Genomic DNA, 17,339 nt, shown 5'->3' on the forward strand with positions numbered 1-17,339 from the left:
GACAACCACTGTGGACTCAAACACTTTCTTATTAACCGTGAGATACAAGCTTGCAGAGAGGAGAATGGGAAGGATGAGTGGTGGTTATGTGGAGTGATAGCGATTATTTTGATAGTGATTTAAAAGCATGATCGTGATGCATGTTGGTAGCGACTGATTATGGGGGTTTGAGTGCTGCTAGAGTTCTGCTCAAGGTATGTGTGATGGTGATTAGGCTAATGATTATTATGAGCTAGGGAATTACAGGAAGGGTAATGATGTTGATTACGATGGTGAAAGGAGGTGATGGTGATGTGTGGTATTCATGATAACGCAATGACGTACAGCAATACCCATTGCTGTACCGTACTACGCTGCAACGTCTATGCTCGCGCCTTCACTGAGCAGTGCCACGAGGTATGGGCACGTCACCCTACGACGACTCGCACCGCGTGGGAAAGCCTCATGCAGCAGTGGCTTGACAAACATCTTTGGATATTTTGTCCACACGATCGGCGCGACGTCGATTAACTCTTGACATGAACACGAAGTCGACTTCTTCTGTCGTCACGCAGCAGAGATAACATAAATACACACACACATCCCATATCTGTTCCTCCACACACACAATGAAGTGTTTTTATTCATTACATCAGCCAAACGGCCTTCTGGGAGCACACAAACTCAGCAGCATTGGCTCAACACACGAAAACTGGACCGGTTTCGTTTACTCAAGTGTCTCATGAGTAAACCATGCTTTCTTGAACCAAAGCCAGTCAACTGTCGGATATTTAGAGGTTATTGGAGATACAATAGTGGGGTGGTGGTGATACAGGCAATGATGGCGGTGGCAGTGTTGATGAATGTGGTTGTGACGAGATTGAAGATGATGTGGGCATGACGATGGTTGTGAATTGGTGATGAAGCTGAATTGGTGATGATGGTGCTACGGGCAGGTGGAGTGTGTTTTGAATCCAGGCAGGATTTTTGTTGCATTAGAATGTATGTAATTTTAATTACCTATAAATGGATCGTGCCTAATGCTCACAAGAATACATATCCCTATAATGGGTGTTAAACATCCCGTGACATCATCGAATATGATTTGGCCATTGTATGCCGGCACTACGGTCCAATATAACTGAGTAATAACTCGCAAATTACTTACTTTGAAAACGCAAAGCATCATTGTCCCCTACTGCAAAAGACGTGGCATGATTCTCCTAAAACGTAGTCTTGAGACTCAGCGAGACTGTCCAGAGTAAACGAGTGGAATCAGGAAGATACAGTGAAGACGACAGAAGGAAACGGGGGGCTGTGGAAAGACCGATGTTGTTTTGGCTGGTTATGTCTTCTCCCTGTGTGTCTTCATGTGCCTCAATCGACCGATGCGGGCAGCAGAGACTCGACTGCAGACCTCGCACGTGAACACCGAAGAGGCAGTGAGTGACGCGTGTTGTGTTTACTTTCTTGTCCTTCCCTCTCGCCTACGATTAGCACGGTTGGCTACGTACGGTGCGATAGAAGTTCAACACGCACACACCTCTCGACAGCTGATTTCGCGCGTCAGCCTCCACATAGTTCAAAGCCGTCGTTGAGCATGGAGGAGGAACGCCACAGGGCCCGGCCTTGCTGCTCTATCTCGTCTCAGTCACCATTGTCGATGTTGCACTAAGCCAGTGTCGATGTTGCACTAAGCCAGTGTCGATGTTGCACTAAGCCAATTGCTCTCCACTTTCGCCTTTCCCCGAACAGCCGTCTTTGTCCTCCAGCAGAGCGCTTGACCACTTTCAGATTTCCATAGAGTGCGAGTTCTGGTAAACCTGATGTCGTCCAGACGGAGTACGTCCCAATGTCCAGGGGCTTCGTAGTCTTCTCATGAGCATGTGGTCGACAGCATCGATGTGATGAACTTTGACGCGACGCGATCAAACTGCGGAATGTCGCTGCTGCTTTGTATCTCGCCCATCGCCACAGGACGTTGCTCCATTTGGTTCTCCCTCTCGTAGAGCTGCCTCCGCGCGAACATACATGACGGCGAACATACATTACGGCGAACATACATGACGGCGAACAAGAATTGCCGCGCTGGCCGCGTTGATCCAGCGTGCTGAGCGACGGACGCCCTCCGCGGCTGCCCCTCGCCAGGGTCGGCCCCGCGGGTGGGGACGGCGTCCACCGCGTGTGGCGCCGCAGCTCCACACGGGGGTTGGGAGTTGCTGAGGAGACGGTCCCAGCTCGACCGCATTGCCGCGAGGTCACTGCCTCGAACCCCGTCGTGACCCCCTAGAAGACAAAGCACCCCGTGGAGGCAGCAGCAGCAGCAGCAGTGTGGGCAGTAGCCGAGCAGCACCGGGACATTACCGCGCTAGGTGACAAGAAATAAACACAATATGTCCCCTTCATGTTTCTGTCCTTCCTCAAAAAGGCCATATGAGAGTGCACAATCTTAACAGTATTGGATCAATACAAGCAAAATATTAACCGGTTTCGACGTCCAGGCTTGCTTGAACCAATGCTGTTAAACTCCCAGATGTTATAGGCAAGGACCCTCTGCTTAAGATATAGTCAAGCAAGCGTGACTGCTGAGATCAAGCATGTCAACACCGGTCCAGAGTTGGTTCTATGGAACCAATGCTGTTGAAACGATGCACTCACAGCCGGCCTTGCGCTTGGCGAGAAGTGGGAAACAAAGACGTGTGGTCGTCTTGTCTCGAGCATGCCGAGCATGCCGTCTGTGCTGGGCGGGGTGCGCGGCGTCGTGCCAGGGCGACACGCGGCCCCCGCCGTCAGCGCGCTCTCCCCGCGCGAGGTCAAGACGCGCGTGGAGTGACCTGGGGAAGGGGCGAGCGAGCGAGCGAGCCGCGGCCACGGCGCCCTCGCTGACGCAACCGCGCGCCGCGGCTCCTCCCCGCCTCGGGGCGCCGCGAATAAAAGCGCCGCGACTCGCGGCCCCGGGGACCGCGCTCCCAGCCCCGCGGGAGACCAAACCGCGCACCCCGCGTCCAGCCCGCACCCCCCGCACGCGGAGCGGATTGCACGCGGAGCGTCTCCACCTCCTCCGCCTCGCAGGTGAGTGCAGCCCTGTGCGCTGCCGCACCCTCGGCACGGCGCGTCTCTGCGCCTGTGCCCTCGACTCCACCCTCGGCGTGAAGCTCATAAGAGCGCTGCGACGCAGGGACGCGGTCACGTCGCAAATGCTGCTGCCCAAGCAGCGACTCTCCCTGCGTGGATGAGTGGAGGGAAGTAGGAACGCGGTGCCAGGGGGAGGTTAGAAGCGGCACCATCACGGCTCTACGTGGATGCGGGCGGGCACTGCGCTAGGATCCCACGGGCAGGGCGTGGGGTCCCACGGGCACTGCGCTAGCATCTCACGGGCACGGCGTGGGGGTCCCACGGGCACTGCGCTAGCATCTCACGGGCAGGGCGTGGGGGTCCCACGGGCAGGGCGCGGCCAAACCGCAACCCGAGGATACGCATCGTCGACGCGTTCCTGTCGAATTCAGCTTTCACTCTAAGCGCACCCACCATAAACCGATAGCACCGACAGAATGATGCAACTTTGTCACTTCGAATTTGTTGCTGCCGAGTGAATTAAAACAATTCAGACAACGACACCAGCGAAACGAGCCAAGAACCGAACTCGAGTCAAACTGTGACTCGAGGGGTTAAAGCAAAGCTCCGCGAACATGCTGCGTGTTTGGTGTCTTCGCCAACCATGTATCACCTGCGGACTCATTCGTGCGAATAATCGTCTACCTGGTGAGTGCATGAATCTATTGAAGTACAACACCGATGTGAGAGTCTACTGCGCTATACAGTAGTATACTGTGGTACATATTACAGAAATGACAATTAGCGTCGTGTTCGAGAATAACAAAATAAAATATTTGCCCGTCAAAGATGACCTACAGCGTTTACTGCGCGCGGCAACACTAGCCGAGAGAGCTCGCTTGTGTTGAACAATAATAATGCTTAAATGATGCGCTCCCAGAGGGCGGGGAGGCGAATGGGATGTATAATTAATATCTATGTTACGTGAAGAGACTAATATGTGAAGGAGGGATTGGGTGTGCGATGCCAGGATAACCAGAAGCTCGCGCGCCTCCTGAATCGCCGCGCATAAAACAAACTTTAAAAAAAGATCGAAGCGTACAAGATATGATTAAGTGTGATGGAGCGTCGTTTATGTAGACTGCTTCTCACGATCCCCGAGGAACCACAGACAAAGCTGGACAACTGCCATGCAGTAAGCCGATGCTACCAACAAATGCTCTGCAGTTCTCTATATATTGAGATGTTTTCAGACAATTGCTGAGCGTGTATACATGTGGCAGGAAACCCGAGCACCCGCAGAAACCCCGCACATGCGAGGGGCAACAATAACATTAATCCACACTTTGCTGTACTGCATTCTACTGGAAAGCCAAGGAAGGGAGATTCACAACATTTCTCCGATCCCCCAACTCTCGCTGCCTTCACAGTGCTGGATTACAGGCGCGCGCCACCACCGCCCAGCTCGTGGCTGTAGTGGCGGCGACGCGCAGCGCGTTTTCTTTACGATGCTGCGGTGTCAATGGCAGAGTCTTGACGGGCACGGGTCTCCGATGCGTGCAGAGGTGACATCGCCGGGAGCGTTCTTCGCTTTAACCCCTCGCACCGCGCATCCGTGCTGCCCTTTGCACAAGCGGCGCCGCCCGAAGACCGACGCCGACCTCCTCCGCCTCCTAATCCACCACGAACGCAACCACCGGGCCGGGCCATTCGCGCGCTCCTGGAATTATCATGAAATGGACTCAATTGTGGAATTACAGATGGTCTCGTGAAATGAGAAGTATGCGATGCATTATAGACAGCCACGTTAAATATGCGCAGTGCCGAAGGGAGCATGCCAAAGACGCGTGGTGTCTCAACGAGGAGGTATTCGGCAGGGGAGCTCCGTCGTCGGAGTGCGCAGTCGGTGGGCAGGCGCACGAGCGGCACGCGGCTGCCCTCCACGGCCGTCCTCGGCTCTGGATTCGTCCATCGCGCCTTGGGCTTTTCACAAAATAACCATGAGCGTCGTTGCGGAGAGAATAGCAGAACAAAATAAATAAGCAGACAATATCGCCTCCACGTAGCAGTCCCTCCAGATGATACATACAACATGTTTTATATACATTCCATCTAGCACACAATCTTTTCTGGGAGTGCATCATTTCAGCAGCATGAGCTCAACACAAGCAATCGACGATGCTGGATGCTCATCAGTATGATACAGCTGTATTATGTCTTACTCGGACCCATATCTAACAGAGAGAGTCCTTTCCATGTTAACATCTGTCAGTTCACCAGCAGCACTAGTTTAAGCAAGCCTCACTGTTAAGTGGCCGGTCTAGTTTGCTTGTGCTGAACCAATGCTGCTGAAATGATATATTGTCAGAAGGCCTTGTGGTTGATGGTATGTGTACACATACTTTTTTACGTGGATTAACAGATTTACGGAATCGTATTGTCTGCTCATTTATTAGTGAAGGGAATGCATCGTTCAATGCGTTGCTCAGCCTCCTTGACTGTGACCTCGGAAGTTCCCTGAAGACACCGATTTAAATGAAAGTGAAAATAACAACGGGACGTGTCCCATGCGTATTCCCATTCCACATGCTGGATTCCAGCTCGCGTAGTGAAATAAGAACCACGAGACGCCTGAAGGACACCCACTGTGAACACTGGGAAGTTCTTAACGTTCGGGAGAAGTTTTAGCGACGTCCGTAGCTGGAAAAATAATTCAACGAGGATTTAAACAAAATCCTCGCGCGTTTCACCAGCAACTTGGTAAATCGTGCGTGCAGGCACGGAGGGATCACATATGAAAGAGATGCATGGTGAAGGCAGCCGAGATTTGCCCGAGGTGAATTCGATGTCAACCCTTGCCGAGTTCTGATTTCTGCGCTCTGAAACGCTGAGAAATTAATCACCGCTGCTACCACGACAGCGTAAAAAACACGTCCGCGTGCGGCTTGAGACCCCTTCGCCGCGGCGCGGCGACGTTGCTTGGTGGTGATGCTGTGGATCACCGATGAGTGGCCGCTCATCTTCCAGTGCGATGGTGCCGTTGGTTGCTGGACACTCACCTGCTTCAGTAATGCCGGAGCACTCACACTGGGGTGGGGGGGGGGGTACCACCCGTCCTGGTGTTACAGGATCGCCCTCTCATTGTGGCAGCGACGATCCGGGGAAAGTTGCCATTCTTCCAGGGACGTAAAAAAGTTCCTGGTTTCGACATGCTCAAGGCGATGCATTCGCATGTGGTTCTCTCCACTTTGGTACCATGGGATATTTGTCTCCCCATGATACACTCCGGTTGTTTAAGTCTCAGATGGACACTGTCCTCAACTCTGTTGTGGGAGTCGTTCTGTGTCGTGTTTTTTGGAGCTTTTACTCAAAGGGAGGACGTTTTGTCACCGTACGGAGCAGATCCACAATCCTCTCTGTGACTCGCTGTGGAGGGGGGGGGGGGGGGGGGGAGGCACCTGTGTAGTGACCAGGGTGGTAGCTACCTGTGTGGTGACCAGGGTGGTGGCTACCTGTGCAGTGACCATGGTGACCAGGGTGGTAGCTACCTGTGCAGTGACCAGGGTGGTAGCTACCTGTGCAGTGACCATGGTGACCAGGGTGGTAGCTACCTGTGTGGTGACCAGGGTGGTAGCTACCTGTGCAGTGACCATGGTGACCAGGGTGTTAGCTACCTGTGTGGTGACCAGGGTGGTAGCTACCTGTGCAGTGACCAGGGTGACCAGGGTGGTAGCTACCTGTGCAGTGACCAGGGTGGTAGCTACCTATACAGTGACCAGGGTGACCAGGGTGGTAGCTACCTGTGTGGTGACCAGGGTGGTAGCTACCTGTGTGGTGACCAGGGTGGTAGCTACCTGTGATGCTTTCACGGTGGTGAGGTGATCGTGGCTAATGTCGTTGCTGCTCCTGACGCACATCGCCTTGATGTTTATCCCGAGTCCCCTTGCGCAGAGATCGTGCAATTGTTGGTGTTCTGTGAGTGGACCAGCAGTATGTGCTGTAGATACCCGCCACTGTTCGTGTATGATCGGCAGGTCACGGATGGTGGGGAAACGTATGGGTACCCCCACCTTTTCCAATACATCCGGTCAGTGTGGGAGAGTAGACCAAATACCTTCTATGTATGTATATTGCACTTCTTTCGCACCCTACGTAGCCAATCTGTCAACGGGCCATGAGCAAACAATTGCAGGGCGGCATCTCTCTGAGCGGATGGCCTTGTAATATGAGCGTGTCTGTGTTTATGTCTCAGCTCAAATTGACAATGCCCAGGTACCAAGAGAAGACTCCACGCTGGGGGAAGCCCTTGCTGTGGCTGCTCGTGGTGCTGGGCCTCGTGGTGCCATGCCTTCCTCGGGGAGACATCGACGCGCTGTCACTCAACGAGGTGAACCCACAGTGCTGGGAGCTGTCCACGGTCGCAGTCATCAAGATGCAAAAGCCCCGCATGACGCACACAGTCGGCGAATTCTGGAATTTCATGCTCGACCTGAAGAACTCTGACAACCCGTACCATGCCAAGAACTTCTGGGACCTGGCGCAGCTGTTCTGGGACAAGTATGTGCAGTGCGTCATCTCCATATCGCACGGCCTGGGACGAAGGGAAACCGCGACTGCTGTGTACTCTGCCGTGCACAGCCCACGTAGGGCTCCAGGTATGTGGGCATGCTCATGTTGGAGTGAAATCATTATTGTGTAGTGGGTGCTCCTCCCATTAGCACGGTTGGCTGGGTAGGGTACGAAATAAGTCCAACATACATACGTATGACGCATTGGACATGTATTTGTTTTACAACGCCAACTTCAGCACCATTAAAATGTAACCCTGTCATTTGCTTTAACGCGTTTACATTCACAAGTATATATATATACACTGTATTTATTTGTACCAACATGCATGCACACGTCGCCACACTCCTATTCAAACGATGCAGCCATTTGGGAGCTAAGGAGGCTCATTTTCTTCAAACCCTACAAGCGCATCCAGCCACGGTGGGATTCAGACGCTATTTTTTAAATGGCTTATCTGTTATCCATAACACAGGTTTTTTTTGGGTTAGATTGTGTAAATATCTAACCCAAAAAAAACTGAATTATGGATATTGGTCGCAAAAGCCGACGTGTTAAATTGGGTGATCTGTTATACTGCTCCGACTGAGATGCGTCTATTGCACATAGCCATCACTTACAGCGCATGCAGATTAGAAATTAGAATACAGCACACGCGCACTCCGTGATTAAGGGTGGTGATGTACGCAATGCAAACCAAATCAATTTCAAATGCATGCAAGGTATTGAAATTTATTATTAAAATCTGCTTCCACGCTTTGATTAAACGTTTTGATTGAATAAATAAATATTGGTCAGGCAATAGAACAATTAAAATATTTAAAAAACATTATATCCCCAAAAAAAATCTGAATTGCTTTAAACTTTACTCATCGTCATGTTAGCGTGGCTGCCGATGAAGGCAAGGCACCTCCTCTAGGGTCGGTTACCGGGGCACAGAGGTCGGAAGGAAAGGGATAAAAAGCGTGGGGCTCATTCACATGCTGGGGAATGTTTCTGCACCTGTGCCGATGTCTCCATTATGCACAACGTGGAAAATCGCCACGGCGATGTTTCGGCCAATCTGCCAAGGAATGGGAATCAGGTTCTGATGCTCACGCAGCTCACTGTGGCCACTCATTATGCTGCATACATCATTACCGCTCTCATTATTACAGGAGATGGATTTACATGAAGAAGTAAGTACTGTATGTCATATACAGATTAAATGAGTATGGTTAAATGCACTTAATGTTTGAATCATTGGCTCCACACATGAGACGGGCACGACGTGCTTGTGTGCGCACATGACACAGTGGCTGTGCAGCTGCGTGAGCTGCACCTAAATTAGTGTCAAGCCACCAGGTAGCATGGGCCAGTGTCTGATGCAAATGTCATCTTACACACGAAGCAAACAATACGCCTCCTTCATGTATCCATCTCTCCACATGTATTAGTTTACGCATCCCATCAGCCACCACGGCTTTATCGAACATAACTTCAGCAGCATTGGTCGACACAAGCAAACTCTGGACTGCTCTTGATATTTAGTGTATCATGAGCAGATTCAGACTTGCTTTCATCGGGAAAGCCATGCTTGTAGCCAAGCCTGGTGAGACACTGAGTAGTGTCGAGGTCAGTCTCGAGTCCCCACGTATGAAACCAATGCTGCTGAAATTATACACTCCCATTGGGCTGCGTGGCTGATTGGATGTGTACAATAATAGACATATTTTGTAAGGGACAGCTATAGGAAGGAGGCGTGATTGTCTGCTTGTTTATGTTGTTCGAGTACATATATATTCAAAAGTGACGCAGATGATTACTTGGTGCTGAGACCTCACACGCGGACCCCCACTTGCAAAGTTGCTGGTGAAGATACTTGCGTTGTTGTTGATTGATTCGACCATTTTAAATAAGAGTTTAATGGGTGTGGAGTGACTATATCGGCGATCATTTTATTTCATTGTATTTGTTAAATAAGTGTGCTCACATTTAATAATTCCAGTTTCTTACGTTAACAATTCAACATAAAGCAACGTTCTTGGGAACTGGCAATCGTGGACAGCCACAGTCAGTGTCACGAGGCCACCTGTGCACACCGCGTGATCTACGTGCGGAGATCACGCCGGTTTTAGAGATACCTTCTTTCACATGGGTCCTGTAAAATGCACGTGGGTAATTCAGAAATTTACTGAATGAAAATTTTATTTCCACAATTTATACGCCATTGTCACGCTCAGACAATGATACTTGCAAAAATGTTCACCATTATCATAGACAAAGTAATATAGTGAACTTTCATATGTTGAGAATGTTGAATACTTGTAAATGAATGTCATTATTCTCTTTTCAGATTTCGCATCAGTACCTCACAGGCAAGCAGGATTGTTAATGAAGATGTCATTCCCGACTTACTTGGAAAGAATTATCAAAAAGTTCCAGCAATTTTGATTTCGTAAATAAATCCACGTGCGCGTAGATCGAACACGGCTTCTGCTCTTTTATTCGGTGCATTAACGTACGTGTTTAGAATTGTTGACAATTTTACGTTTTGCTATGAATATTATTATTATTATTACTTTACGATGAACGCCCTAAACTGCGCTGAGCTCGACTTTGTGAAGGCGCCGTCTGAGAGCGGCACCCCTCCCCGTGTGCGCAGCGTGGGCCGTGAACTCGCGGGAGGAGCGCAGCGCGGAGTCGAGGGTGGCCGCTCGTCCGCTTGAGCCAATCACGCGCACAGTTCCTTGTGGCACTGAATTAAACGATATTCGTGTACTCTCTAACATCACCTGCAATGATTTATATATATATAAATGAACGTGAGTGGATGTTAAGAGGTTGCACTAACAGTTTTAAGTATTAAATGTTTGTATTGAAATTCAGTCTAAAATTTCAAGCGCTCCCTCCATTGAAGTGTGCGTTGCTGTTGATGGTGGGGAAGTTAGGATCTCAGAAGCGAAAGACAGCGAGAAGGAAGGCTCGCGGCCTGCTCCTGCATAGGGGTCAGATGCAGGGACTCCTGAACAAGACTTGAAGACTACGTCAAACTTTTATGGGTGAATATTTGAATCCATAATCATCAGTTTCACGAAGATCAAGAACATACCACGGGCAATGTCATGCTGGTCCACCTTACCATTGCTTCCTTTTGCCAAAAGCTACAGAAGTTGATCCTAGGGTTGCCGTTAAAATGTCTCCCCATTTGTGTCAAGGTGTCCTGATTTGGCCAAACACCACTTGGTGCCACTCCACCGCCTGTCTCCTCTGCTCACAGGTGGCCCATCCATCACAATCTCTTATCGCTGATGTCTGAAATGCTTTTATCCTATGATCGATTTTAAACTTCTAAGATGCTTCACATAACCTGCCAAGATATTCTGAGCAGTATCTGTATAAACTTAAATATATATCCAGAAGCGTTGTGACCATCCATCTCTCCGCACTCAATAGCAAATCTCCATTTTTCAAAATTGTGACATTATTCGACCAAAACCACCTTCCTATGCACTCCCAGAAGGCTGTGTGGCTGACTGGATGTGTAAAATAATTACACAAAATAGACGTGTGAAGGAGGTACAGGCTGCTTGTATTGTCACATTCTCCACAACGCTAACGATTATTTTGTCAGTGCAACAACATCAAGTGTAACGTTACGGGTGCTTTAATCAGGAGCTCAATCGGTTTAATTTGTCCTGAAAACCACGTGTCAAGGCGTTCACTGAGGTGGAGTGGAATACGAGAGGGGAGCAAGGAGTCCCACTCCAGACGCCAGGGGCCACTCCCCCACGCCACCCCTCGCGATTCCTCCACCAGCGTGCGCATCTCCCCCCCCCTCCCAGTGCACCATGGGAGCACCAGCGTGGTCAGTCTCACACTCCCCCAGTGCACCATGGGAGCCAACGTGGTCAGTCTCACACTCCCCCAGTGCACCATGGGAGCACCAGCGTGGTCAGTCTCACACTCCCCCCCCCCCCAGTGCATCATGGGAGCACCAGCGTGATCAGTCTCACACTCCCCCCCCCAGTGCATCATGGGAGCACCAGCGTGGTCAGTCTCACACTCCCCCCCCCCCAGTGCATCATGGGAGCACCAGCGTGGTCAGTCTCACACTCCCCCCCCCCAGTGCATCATGGGAGCACCAGCGTGGTCAGTCTCACACTCCCCCCCCAGTGCACCATGGGAGCACCAGCGTGGTCAGTCTCACACTCCCCCCCCAGTGCATCATGGGAGCACCAGCGTGGTCAGTCTCACACTCCCCCCCCAGTGCATCATGGGAGCACCAGCGTGGTCAGTCTCACACTCCCCCCCCCCCCAGTGCACCATGGGAGCACCAGCGTGGTCAGTCTCACACTCCCCCAGTGCACCATGGGAGCACCAGCGTGGTCAGTCTCACACTCCCCCAGTGCACCATGGGAGCACCAGCGTGGTCAGTCTCACACTCACCCCCCCCCCCCCAGTGCATCATGGGAGCACCAGCGTGGTCAGTCTCACACTCCCCCCCCCCAGTGCATCATGGGAGCACCAGCGTGGTCAGTCTCACACTCCCCCCCCCCTAATGCATCATGGGAGCACCAGCGTGGTCGGTCTCACACTCCCCCCCCAGTGCATCATGGGAGCACCAGCGTGGTCAGTCTCACACTCCCCCCCCCCCCAGTGCATCATGGGAGCACCAGCGTGGTCAGTCTCACACTCCCCCAGTGCACCATGGGAGCACCAGCGTGGTCAGTCTCACACTCCCCCCCCCCCAGTGCATCATGGGAGCACCAGCGTGATCAGTCTCACACTCCCCCCCCAGTGCATCATGGGAGCACCAGCGTGGTCAGTCTCACACTCCCCCCCCCCCCCCCCAGTGCATCATGGGAGCACCAGCGTGGTCAGTCTCACACTCCCCCAGTGCACCATGGGAGCACCAGCGTGGTCAGTCTCACACTCCCCCCCCCCCCAGTGCATCATGGGAGCACCAGCGTGGTCAGTCTCACACTCCCCCAGTGCACCATGGGAGCACCAGCGTGGTCAGTCTCACACTCCCCCCCCCCAGTGCATCATGGGAGCACCAGCGTGGTCAGTCTCACACTCCCCCCCCCAGTGCATCATGGAAGCACCAGCGTGGTCAGTCTCACACTCCCCCCCCCCCCTAGTGCATCATGGGAGCACCAGCGTGGTCGGTCTCACACTCCCCCCCCAGTGCATCATGGGAGCACCAGCGTGGTCAGTCTCACACTCCCCCCCCCCAGTGCATCATGGGAGCACCAGCGTGGTCAGTCTCACACTCCCCCCCCCCCAGTGCATCATGGGAGCACCAGCGTGGTCAGTCTCACACTCCCCCCCCCAGTGCATCATGGGAGCACCAGCGTGATCAGTCTCACACTCCCCCCCCCCCAGTGCATCATGGGAGCACCAGCGTGGTCAGTCTCACACTCCCCCCCCCCCCAGTGCATCATGGGAGCACCAGCGTGGTCAGTCTCACACTCCCCCCCCCCCAGTGCATCATGGGAGCACCAGCGTGGTCAGTCTCACACTCCCCCCCCCCCCCCCCCAGTGCATCATGGGAGCACCAGCGTGGTCAGTCTCACACTCCCCCAGTGCACCATGGGAGCACCAGCGTGGTCAGTCTCATACTCCCCCAGTGCACCATGGGAGCACCAGCGTGGTCAGTCTCACACTCCCCCAGTGCACCATGGGAGCACCAGCGTGGTCAGTCTCACACTCCCCCCCCCCCAGTGCATCATGGGAGCACCAGCGTGGTCAGTCTCACACTCCCCCCCCCTAGTGCATCATGGGAGCACCAGCGTGGTCGGTCTCACACTCCCCCCCCAGTGCATCATGGGAGCACCAGCGTGGTCAGTCTCACACTCCCCCCCCCCAGTGCATCATGGGAGCACCAGCGTGGTCAGTCTCACACTCCCCCAGTGCACCATGGGAGCACCAGCGTGGTCAGTCTCACACTCCCCCCCCCCCAGTGCATCATGGGAGCACCAGCGTGGTCAGTCTCACACTCCCCCCCCAGTGCATCATGGGAGCACCAGCGTGGTCAGTCTCACACTCCCCCCCCCCAGTGCATCATGGGAGCACCAGCGTGGTCAGTCTCACACTCCCCCAGTGCACCATGGGAGCACCAGCGTGGTCAGTCTCACACTCCCCCCCCCCAGTGCATCATGGGAGCACCAGCGTGGTCAGTCTCACACTCCCCCCCCCAGTGCATCATGGGAGCACCAGCGTGGTCAGTCTCACACTCCCCCCCCCCCCAGTGCATCATGGGAGCACCAGCGTGGTCAGTCTCACACTCCCCCCCCAGTGCATCATGGGAGCACCAGCGTGGTCAGTCTCACACTCCCCCCCCAGCTTGAGCCGGGCAGTGGAGAAAGAAACGCGCGGCTGGAATCATGCGAATCTGTCTCCTGTAGCTGGGTGACTGAAGAGCTGGGTGAGATGCAAGCGGCCCAGGTAAAAATTCAAGAAAATAACCCAATAGCAAGATTCTTAGAGTGAACCCCGACACAGGAACCCACAAGAAATAGATTCTTATTTGGTTCTTTCAGTAAAGTCACGTAGATATAAATAATAAAAGTAAATAAAATAAAAACTACGACGTTTCGATCACAACACAAGCGACCGTCTTCAGGAGGAAAAAGGAGGGGAGGTCACTGAAGGCGACTGTTTTTAAAAAACGTCGTAGTTTTTATTTTATGAACTTTTTTTCTATCTACGTGACTTCATCGAAATAACCAAAGAATATGAATTCCTGCAGTCACGAGACTAAAAGAACATCAAATAAATATTACATTCTCCCAAATACAACTGTCATCAGTAGCAGAACACGAGTGCCAACAAGGACACTCAATTGATTTTGATAAAGTTGAAGTTTTGTGCAAAACTAGCTCCTACTGGTCAAGACTAATTCGAGAATTTATCGAAATTGAAATAAATTAAAATAACTTTAACTGTTCGGATAGCTACCGCCTTAGTGCTGCGGGGACGCGAATAATCAAATAATACATGTTTAAATGCATGTCTACAAAGGGCAGCGTACTTCAATATGGATTACCATTGGTAGGGATATTTTAATAAACACAATCGACAGGAAAGACAAGTTCAAAGGGCTCGCATAACGCACATGCATCATGTACGTTGCCTCAGTAATTCCGTCCCCTTGTGCAAGAGCGCAGCTGCGTGGTCAACACAGCTACGCCTCTATAAGGAACGAAACAGTAAGACTTCTCCACAAATCTGGCTGTCGCCTGATTGTAATTACTGGCGAAATGTCGTACTCCGATTGTAAATGTTGTGGCTTGGCTCTCCAACACACCGGTTAGTGCTGTACTAGTGACGAATTGGCACGTTCTGTTTACGTGACAACCATTACTAGTTGGCTGTGTCGGGTGGTGTCGGGTTTTCACGACACATTTATATATTTACGCGATCTAACCCAAAAACCTCTTATGGATATTGGTCGCGAAAGCCTCAACTATCAGAATTCTACAGGTGGCCGCGTGGCTCAGACGCTGGAATGCTGAGCTGTTGAGTTCTTAGCCTCAAGTCCGGGCAGCCAGCCACGACTGGAGCCAGCTTCTCGAGTGTGGCAAGGAGCAGGTCTCAGTTCTGTCACCAATGTCCACGCAAAATAAATATCAGAATTACAGTACTTTGGTTTTGGATGTGATGCGGAAAAATTATAGGTCAGAGAATGAGCGGCCTCACGAGACAATCTCAACGCAGAACTTGTGGGAGTGTGTTCTGCCTCCTAGCAAATGGAATCAATTGGGGAAAAATGACCGAACATATAAAAAACATTAATTGCTCTTGTATTTAACATAGTTGCTAAAATGTAACGTTTTTTACGTGTACATTTGAAAACCCATATAGAAAGTATTAATGAACATATAAATGTTGCATTACAATCTCGTCATAATAAATGTAAAATACATAATTTACAAAAATGTTGAAGTATGCTGGAAATACTGCAGAAGATGACTTCACAACTTGTATTTTACTGGGATGTTTATAATCGGCAAATTGCAACACAAGTCCACGGTTTCCACCAGCAATTGCTGCACATTTTCAAGCGGTAAATCTGTAATGCTTTTGTTTTATGTTTTATCAAGGAACAAGTGCACGGAAATTGTTGAACATTCATATATTTACTGAGAAGTGAATCGACCCTTTCAAAGAAACATACAAAAGTACAGTGCATTCCTAACAAGTTTGTGCTTGCATCACGCGAGCACGGTATAATAACAATAAAAACAAGATACATGAGGAAGTAAACAAACATCAAAGTACTGAATATTTATCAATGCATGCATACCTTTCAAGTGTTTCATAGTCCCTTCATGACACTTGGCATGAGATTGACAGCTGAGGTTTTTTTTTCACCAAACGCCCCCAAACGTCTTTTTCGGAGAACAAAAAACCAGCAAAGTGGAGGAACAAGAAAGAACGCGGCGGCAGTCTGAGGCCTGTCAACAGCGCTTACTGTTCATGTCACCGCGGTAAAGGAAGATGCAAACTGAACATCGGTTCCACCAAGAACGAGGCCCACCATGGTAGCATCACCCTGCTGCTAAACGAATGACACAATTGTACCTTGGCCTTTCACTCTCTCACAGAATATCCGATACTGAACACAAAGATTTGGCACAGACTAAAGAATGCTAATTAATAGCGTCCTTTCCATCCAATCAGCTGCACAAATCAAACACAAAATTAAAATTATCATTGGAAATGTTTCAACACCGTGCAATCCCTACTGTAACTTAATTAGGCTACAAGGTTAAAGAACCGAGTATTGGTGGATTCAAAGTTCTACAACAGTTACGCAACATATCATATGTAGTATTATTTATTTATTATGCTTTTTTACCCAGGAATGCCTCATTGCAGGAGGGGGAGATATTGCTATGTGTGATCCCAATTTGCAGGTATTTCTTCAGCAGTGGGAAACTTAGCCAAAACCAGCAGCATTGAGCATGCTTTTTGTTAGCCACGAGACAAAATCCAAATAACCCAGAGGAAACCCACGAAGAAGAGAGGGAGAACATAAAAAGTGCACGCAGAAAGACGCCCGAGTCAGGAATGAAGCGCAGGAGTAGCACTATTCGGTACACTGGGGTAACCACGTTTTTCCTCAATCCTACCATAATGCCCTCTAACACTTATGTTCGAATGCCAGGATCAAACTAATGGCTTTTGAACACAACCTCTATCACAATTTATGCCCACTCTTGGGCATGGCTTGCAAGAGACTTGGTGATTTTCCAATGATGTTTTGCATAATTAGCTAACCTGAGCGGAGTTCCAAATGCAATTATGCGCTGCACGTTACTCTAGCGAGTACTCATTCGCCGGCAGTCACGTAAAACAAACCATAATGTAGAAGTAATTTTCACACATTATGTTTCCACAGTTAAAAGTGACCGAACCTTTGTTAAACACAAGATGGCCAATGTTAAATTCATATTACCAGTAGACATTGCTTTAGCCATGTCTTATTTTGTAGTGTAGTTGTGGTTAGCATTTTGGTCAAATGTTTGTTGGAAACATTGGTGACAATCGTGTCATCTCACTAAAATGAAATAAAAATCCGAAAATGCAATTAAACACATTTACGTTTTATAGTAGGTGTTCATGATTGGTCCATATAACTGTCCTATATATTTACCACTCATACCTCATTTCCATAGGACTGGCAATGCGAGTTGGCCCAATTTTTCCTAAACAGGGAAATTAGCCAGCATGCCAAGTGGGACCGACAC

The 17,339-nt window shown here is 50.5% G+C and overlaps 1 protein-coding gene across 1 annotated transcript; it reads left to right on the plus strand.

The window, feature by feature from the left end:
• The first annotated feature begins 2,698 nt into the window (after positions 1-2,698).
• LOC144934656 (uncharacterized) lies at positions 2,699-10,050 on the plus strand. Its single transcript, XM_078860712.1, has 4 exons — positions 2,699-2,791; positions 2,917-3,051; positions 7,286-7,688; positions 9,938-10,050. Exons 1-4 carry the CDS (start codon positions 2,699-2,701, stop codon positions 10,033-10,035), a joined length of 729 nt encoding a protein of 242 aa, XP_078716838.1. The 3' UTR covers positions 10,036-10,050.
• Positions 10,051-17,339: the final 7,289 nt, after the last annotated feature.

This window comes from Lampetra fluviatilis, chromosome 10, assembly GCF_964198595.1.
Source record: "Lampetra fluviatilis chromosome 10, kcLamFluv1.1, whole genome shotgun sequence".
NCBI lineage: Eukaryota > Metazoa > Chordata > Hyperoartia > Petromyzontiformes > Petromyzontidae > Lampetra > Lampetra fluviatilis.